Source organism: Hemibagrus wyckioides, linkage group LG04, assembly GCF_019097595.1.
Source record: "Hemibagrus wyckioides isolate EC202008001 linkage group LG04, SWU_Hwy_1.0, whole genome shotgun sequence".
Classification (NCBI taxonomy): Eukaryota; Metazoa; Chordata; class Actinopteri; order Siluriformes; family Bagridae; genus Hemibagrus; species Hemibagrus wyckioides.
Genome location: NC_080713.1, coordinates 26230277 through 26238698, shown reverse-complemented (window position 1 = coordinate 26238698; position 8422 = coordinate 26230277). Strand labels below are relative to the sequence as shown.

At 39.6% G+C, this 8422-nt stretch overlaps 1 protein-coding gene across 2 annotated transcripts in view; it reads left to right on the top strand.

The window, feature by feature from the left end:
* Positions 1 to 8422, top strand: part of LOC131352154 (tyrosine-protein kinase CSK) — a 34086-nt gene that overhangs the window by 17281 nt on the left and 8383 nt on the right. The window contains exons 1-4 of one of the 2 annotated variants that reach the window (XM_058388085.1): positions 733 to 754; positions 2316 to 2400; positions 4451 to 4564; positions 5072 to 5184. In XM_058388085.1, coding sequence (XP_058244068.1) covers positions 2386 to 2400; positions 4451 to 4564; positions 5072 to 5184 — 242 coding nt within the window. In that variant the 5' untranslated portion in view covers positions 733 to 754; positions 2316 to 2385. Of the gene's footprint in view, positions 1 to 732; positions 755 to 2315; positions 2401 to 4450; positions 4565 to 5071; positions 5185 to 8422 lie in introns of those variants that run through there. The other variant, XM_058388084.1, reaches the window with a different exon arrangement.

Below are 8422 nucleotides of genomic sequence, written 5' to 3'. Positions count from 1 at the left end.
TCTCTGTCTGTCTCTCTCCCTGTGTCTGTCTCTCGTGACTCTGTGACCGCTCACAAAGTCCTTCCTGATTTCTGAGTTTATAATCATCGTCTCTGAGAAATAATAGAAAGCCAAGGAGGATGTTTGAGAGTTCTCAGCTGTTTTTTTTTTTAAAATATAAAAGTACAGCAAAAATGGTTAATGGTTTGCACACACACACACACACACACACGCACACTTTGAGGTCTCTGCTCTATTTTTGGCTTTGGTCCGTTTGCAGCAGTCCGCAATTAGAACACTTCCTGTTTCTGTACGTCTGTCAGGAACACACACACAAACTGCTGTTTTTTTTTCCTTCATGTTGTTCCACTCATCCCACAGCTGAGCTTTCTGGAGTTTACCATATTGACCCAAGTGACCCTTGATCTTGATATTTTTGTTGTTGTGTTGCGTGGTCTCCTTGGTTACAGGGTGAGATGTAGGTGGAGCATAGGTTATTAAAGTGCCATATCTACCCCCATCACACTGAACTCACTCGACAATGTGGGTGATGGAAAATCTGCGTCAGCTTCCACGGCCATTCTGACTTTCACTTCCTGTTTGTGGCAGGAAGCCAGAGAGGGACCACTCAACCATGTTCTCATGATGCAGTAGGGTCTGACCACATCTCAGCTTTATTATCTGCTTTTCTGCAATCTCATAATATTGTAGTTCCGGGGCGGACCTCGCTGCGTACGGCCGGGCGATGGGACTAGCGGCTTCGGCATTAATAACGGTATTTAATTGTGATGCAAAATGACATATGACAAGTTACGTCAAATCTAAACGCTGGTTTTTAACGATTACAAAATGACAAAGAAGTTCGTGCTTTTAATTCGCGAAATTCACATTTTTCGCGTTTTTAGTGTTTAATATTTGCGTGATTTTTTTTTATTTGTTCAATAATGTTTTTTTAAAAAACTATATATTATTTTTTAAATTTCAGTAATCATTAAATTATAAAGTATTTTTAATGTATTTTTAATTCTATATTATTGTACGGTTTATGAGCAATATCATCCATTCAGGTGGTGAATACGGAATGATTCGGTTCCTCTGACGCATACGAGACCACCTTTCTGTACCTTTTTCACCGATAATTGTTGTTTTAACTATTAATGATCTATTTATGATTGTTGCTTAGATACGCTTCTGCTACTGCGTATTAAATGGACGCTTCGGATCCGCCGATCATCACGGCTCCACTCATAACCTCCTGCTCACATTTAACTATCAGAGCTCAACACTGGAAGGACAACCAGTAATCCCAGTACACTTCCACGTGTAATAGTCATTTGTAACGGACGTAACGTAGTAAATGACCGCTCATTATAAATACCGTCCAGTCTGTACGGGATATCTGGCAAACTCGAAGCCCTTAAATGAAAGCTGTGGAGAAAGAAATTGTAGTTTTGAGTCTGATTGCTTCTGTTTCTAACTGACCGCTGGACGTCTTGGATGTCTGTATGTAGATACAGTTGTAGATATGTAGATATAGATATATGTAGGTGGTGGTGTGGGTTTTTTTTGTTGCGCATTTTTATTAAGGCTTTGTGACTTTAAAAAAAAAAAATAAAAGTTCAGAAATATAACCCAAAAAATGTTGCATTTTAGAGAGAAAAAATGACACTAATTATCCAAATAATTTTTAGATTCACTTATAACAATTAATCAATTATTAATAATATTATTAATTTATATTAATAATATTTTTTTATATATGCCAAAAATCAGAAATCTAATTTTGAGATTTTGTATTATTTTGTTAATTTTGTAATTATTATTATTATTATTTTTTTTTTTTTCTTTTTTCTTTTTAAAAGACTAAAATGTAATATGATGGTTTAGAAAAGAAAATTATTAGGACGTATTTTGTCACAGTAAAAATATTATATTGTCTTATACATTTTGCTCAAAATGTCTCCTAGGTAAAGAAAACGTGTTTATAAAGCTGTAATATTGTAATGCACACTCCTCATGCTATCAGTGTGTCCTGCTGTTCCAGCTCAGAAATGCTAACTCCATGGAAGACACACACACACTCACAAACACACACACACACACACACTCGAGGCTTAGTAAGTGTTTGGTGAGGGTGAAGGTTGCTGCAGTGAAGCGTAACTCCGCTCGATTGTGGCGACGGCGAGAGCGGACACGTGCCGTTTATTAACTTCTCTTTCAGCTCACACCATAAACCAGCATGAAGTGAAACTCTCCTCAGCTTTACAGAAGGTGTAGACAATGCCCATGTTCCCCATCATTGAGGTTTAATATCTGTGTGTGTTTTGTTTCCTCAGCTCTGATGCTACCTGTTACCCTGTGACACCTGCTTGTGGAGACTGCGACCCCCACCCCCCGACACACACAATGTCTGGGCTACAGGTACACACACACACACACACACACACACACACTCAGCAAGTCCTGATCAGTGACGCATGAGTCCTTCACACATCCTTCAGTAGTGAAAGAGGAATGTGTGCCACGGCTCATCCGGTTCATCTGCTGCATCTCACAGTTTGCTGAAGCGGTTCATCACACTTTCCGGAAACGAGATATTTTTGGTTTCCATTATTTGAAATTCGGTTGTTCATTTCCCCCCCCCCCCCTTTCTTTTTCTTCTTTTTTTTTTTGTGTGTGTTTGACTTTTCTGTTTGGTCATGCGTGTATCTAGTTCCTTTTACCCCTAGACTCGATTAGTTCTTGATTTACCAGAAATTACTCCTGCTCTTTTTAAAGCCGTTTCAGTGAACCAGAGCAACAAACCTCTTCCATACACATATATGAAACTTCTCATATTTATAACCTGCTTATGTAAACAGTTATAACATGCACAAGCATTATGCTTACTTATTTATAACATACTTATAATACAAAATGTTTCCAATGTTTATAAAAATTAAAATATTTGTGTATTTATTGTAACAAATACAGTATAATAGTGATTTATAACACACTTATTAACATATTATTCATTCATAATGGCTTAATTTATTTGTATAACATGCACATACAATATATTGCGTATTTATTGCATACTTATACAACAGATTTTGTTTATAACATGTAGCACCGATTTATAACATACAGATACATCATAAATATGTATAACACATATTACTTATTCATAACACACACGTCTTACATAATTCATGCAAATACAACATATTACATGCTTATAGCATACACATATATATATTACAATATATACATCACGTATATATATTACTAAATGCACATACAACATGTATCCAACAAATTTTACACCGACCAGGCATAACATTATGACCGCCTGCCTAATATTGTGTTGGTCCCCCTTTTGCTACCAAAACAGCCCTGACCCGTCCTGCACTGTGTATTCTGACACCTTTCTATCAGAACCAGCATTAACTTCTTCAGCAATCTGAGCAACAGTAGCTCGTCTGTTGGATCGGATCACACGGGCCAGCCTTCACTCCCTCAGTGAGCCTTGGCCGCCCATGACCCTGTCGCCGGTTCACCACTGTTCCTTCCTTTTGATAGATACTGACCACTGCAGACTGGGAACACCCCACAAGAGCTGCAGTTTTGGAGATACTCTGATCCATCACAATTCGGCCCTTCGTCAAACTCGCTCAAATCCTTACGCTTGTCCATTTTTCCTGCTTCTGACAGATTGGTGTATATCATATTATTTATTTCTAACCTACATATATTTAACATATTAGAATTTTAGAAGTAGTCTGAGTCACGCCGCTGCAGCTACTCCCATGCAGAGACAGTGACTGAATAGCAAAGCTCTGTAATATTTACTGAGATAAACAAGAAGTATTTATACAGAAGAAAGATGTGTGTATGTATGTGTATATATATATATATATATATATATATATATATATAATGCATATGTATATATATGTATATATATATATAATGCATATGTATATATATGTATATGTATGTATGTATGTATGTAGGTATATATATATATATATATGCATTCATACATATATATACATATATATACATATGCATTATATATATATATATATATATATATATATACATATATATATATATATATATGTGTGTGTGTGTTTATATATCTATATATATATATATATATATATTTATATATATATATATATATATTTGTGTGTGTTAGAAATATAGCATTATATACGAATGTAGGTATGCAGAAAATAAATATGTAATAACTATGTAATATGTTTCTACAATAGATTAGTTATTACATGTTTATATTCTGCATTATATTTCATAACATTCATATACAATGCTACATTTCTTACACACACATGCAGCAAACTGAATTCATCATGCATCTTACATATTTGTTACAGCAATGCGTGTTTAATATAACATCACATACATGCAAATCTGAGAAACGAGTGCCTCGTGTGTAAATCTGTCTCTATCTTCCTCTCTTGTGCAGACGCCATGGCCGCCAGGCACTGAGTGTGTGGCTAAGTATAACTTCCAGGGCACCACACAGCAGGATCTGCCCTTCTCTAAAGGAGACGTCCTGAGCATCATCGGCGTCACGAAGGTAGGAATCGGCACAGGGAAGATCCTCAGTCGACGAAGAGGGAATTACAGAGATTATTCAAAATGTGCATCTAGATGTAGATTGTCCTTCAGTCACAAATCCCTTAGCTGTAGCTGTAGCTGTAGCTGTAGCGATTATTGTCCATTATCTCACTGTAAGTTTTGTAGCGCTATTGCTAGTGCTGTTGTTCCAGCTTTCTGTGCATGTTTGATGTTTTTTCTGCATGGGAGCATCATCAGAAGTGCAACTTTATTGTTTAATGGGTCAGTCTTACATCTTTTAAAAGCATTGTTCTGTGGATTTTGCCTTGTTTGGTTTGCTGTATTGTTTTAGTACACATGATTTTTATCTTTATTAGAATGTTAATTTTGGAAAATGGATGTTCGTTAATATTTTTTCTTACTTGGGGTGGAGTTGAACACTTTTTCAGCCAGTTAGCAGTAGTATGCGATGGAAATTTGAATAAAATAAGTTATATTTTTTGTGCTAACTGTTTGTTTTCTACAGGACCCTAACTGGTACATGGCAAAGAACACTGTGGGGAAGGAGGGGACGATCCCAGCCAACTACGTGCAGAAACGAGAAGGAGTGAAATCAGGAGGGAAACTGAGCCTGATGCCGTAAGCTCTCTCTCTCTCTCTTTCACTCTTTCTCTCGCTCAATACTGATAGTGTCTCTCATAATAGGATCATCAGTACAGGAAATGATCTGCTAATGCCAAACTGTGATTCTGCAGTCCAGATGATTCGTTGCTCGTGACTTTCATCAGTCCCAGCTTTTCACAGCGCTCTCATCCGTCTATGTTTTTCTAATTCAGCAAGGTCATCTAATCAGGGAACTCTGGTCCACATCATTAATGATCTCATGAGTAGACAACATGCACAGATCTATTTTATTCCCATTCTTCCCTGGATGCCTCTCTCTCTCTTTCTCTCTCTCGCTGTTACTCTGTCTCTCTCTCTCTCTCTCTCTCTCTCTCTCTCTCTCTGGGTGTCTTTGGGTGTCTTTGAAAAAAATATATGCAAACGCTCCATTCCCTTTAGGCAGAGGAGGAGAGTGAAGGTCAGGCATCACAGCTGTCCAATCTCTTGTCCCATGTTGTCCACAATGCCCTCATGAAGGAAAGATCCCTGTCACTATGCATGGGTTCCGTCATATTGCTCTTCATATGATGGAGATATTTTTATTTAATTTCCAAAATTTTTTTTTAGCAATGTCGGTGGATCTACGAGCATATACACTGATCAGCTGTAGCATTCAAAGCAGTGAGAGGTGAAGTGAATAACACTGATGATCTCCTCATCATGGCACCTGTTAGTGCGTGGGATATATTAGGCAGCAAGTCAACATTTTGTCCTCTACGTTCATGTGTTAGAAGCAGGAAAAATGGACAAACGTAAGGATTTGAGCAAGTTTGTGATGGCTAGATGACTGGATCATAGCATCTCCAAACTGCAGCTCTTGTGGGGTGTTCCCGGTCTGCAGTGGTCAGTATCTATCAAAAATTGGTCCAAGAAAGGAACAGTGATGAACCGGTGACAGGGTCATGGGTGGCCAAAGCTCATTGATGTACATGCGTAGCGAAGGCTGGCCCGTGTGATCCGATCAGATCCAACAGACGAGCTACTGTTGATCAGATTGCTGAAGAAGTTAATGCTGGTTCTGATAGAAAGGTGTCAGAATACACAGTGCATCACAGTTTGGGGCTAGCCGCAGACGAGTCAGCGGGCCCATGCTGACCCCTGTGCACCACTCAGAGCACCAACAATGAGCAACAAAAGCATCAGAACTAGACCATGGAGCAGTAGAAGAAGGTGGCCTGGTCTGATGAATCTGTGGGCTGTGCTGGACAAACAAGTCCGATCCGTGGAGGCCCCACCTCACCGCTTACAGGACTTAAAAGATCTGCTGCTAACATCTTGGTGTCAGAACGCCTTCATGGATCTAGTGGAGTCAGGGGTGTTTTGCCAGCAGAAGGGGGACTAGCACAATATCAGGCAGGTGGTCATAATGTTATGCCTGATCTGTGTACAACACGTAGGATCATTAGGGATTTTAGTGTTTTTGTTTTATATATTTTATATGGATCTTGCAATATGTTTTCCTCCATTTAGCTTATAATACAGTATAGTGATTCCATGTGTGTGTATGAAGGTGTCATGTAGATACGACTCTAGTAGCATGTTGGCGAACAAATCAATCCAAAATATGATGTGAATATAATTGTGTGTGTGTGTGCATGCACACTTCAGTTGTGCATGTTTGTGGATCTATTTGTGTGTGTGTGTGTGTGTTGTGTATCTGCGATGCCACTGGCTCAGAGATGAGCGTGCCTTTTAAAGAATGCAGCCTCACTGATCTAATCAGCTCGAGCCTGCAGTAAGCAGCTTCTCTCTGAGCATCCAGCGTCTGAGCAGCTCCCCGAGGACAAACACACACACACACATGCAGAGTGAATCTCAAACCTTAATTACCTTACACTAAACAACAGCATAGCTGAAAGCCCATCATTCTGAACATCTAATCCGATGCTGCTGATCCTGTTTGTCTGCATGTGAAGCCTCACATTGCTTCATCTGTCACATCGACATCTTTCCCAGCATTCCTTCCCATGGCTTCCAACTTCTCGCTGTTTATCCGAGCTGCTGAGACAGACAAAGCTTCTGTGTTTTCCGAGACGTTTTCACCCCGAGGCTTTCGAGCCTCTTCAGTATTTACATTCTGTCACTGGCGAGGGACGAGTGACGTTGGCGAACTTTCGGACTGAAAATGTTCGGACTGTCGTGCTGTTTGTTTTGACGCGTCGATTCAGTTTCTGAGTGTAAGCGCAGACGAGCATATATTTTTTTATATGAACAGGACAGAAATGCGTGTGCACCATGGCAAAAATGTGTCCTTTAAAAAAAATTCACCCTTTTGTATGTATTTTTTGCTATAGTTTATGTCCGTCCGTTTTACGGAGACCTGGCAACCCTGCTGAGTGAAGACATTCACAGTGCGGATACAGTGACAGATTGATGGGTCATTTCTGAGGATTGCAGCGAGAGATTAAAGCAGTATTGTCGATCCAGTAGCACAGTGTCATGTTCGATACACGGACACGTTTGTAGACGTGTAAATCTTGCCATTGCAGTGACGATGTTGTGATGGTATGACCTCCATCTGACCGTTAAAACACAGCAGGTTGCCATTTCAGCGACGTGTTTTGCTAGCATGGCAGCGAGCTGTGTTGTAGTGATTTTCTGGATCTAACATGTCGTCGTCATGGCAACGCTCTCGACCCGATTAACCCAGTAACTAAACGTATCGTTTTTGACACTCGGCTTCACCCCCTCTGCAGTGTGAGAGCGCTCCCAGCTCCGAGATCAGCTGTGCTCCATTTAAAGCTTGATTAGAGGAGTGTGTGGAGGAGAGAGTGGTGGAGAATGTGGTGTTGGTCGTTGTGGTGACGTCGCTTTCACTCCACTACACAGTTAATTACAGATTACAGTGCAGTCAGATTCTTTTATTAAACTCTCTCTCTCGCCCTCCATGTATCTGTCTTTATTACTCTTCCCATGCCTCTCAGCCTGTCTCTGTCTATTTCTATCCTCTCTCTCTCTCTCTCTCTCTCTCTCCATTTCTGTCTCTCTCCCTTTCTCATATCTGTACATCTCTCTCTCTCTCTCGCTCTCGCTCTCACTCTCTGTCTCCTTCATTTCTCTCTCCCTTTCTCATATCTCTCTCTCTCTCTCTCTCTGTGACTCACATATACATATATATATATATATATATATATTCTGAGTCACAGAATATATACTCTCTCAGTCTCTCTTCATGTATCACTTATGTCTGTCTTTATAACACTTCCTGTGTCTC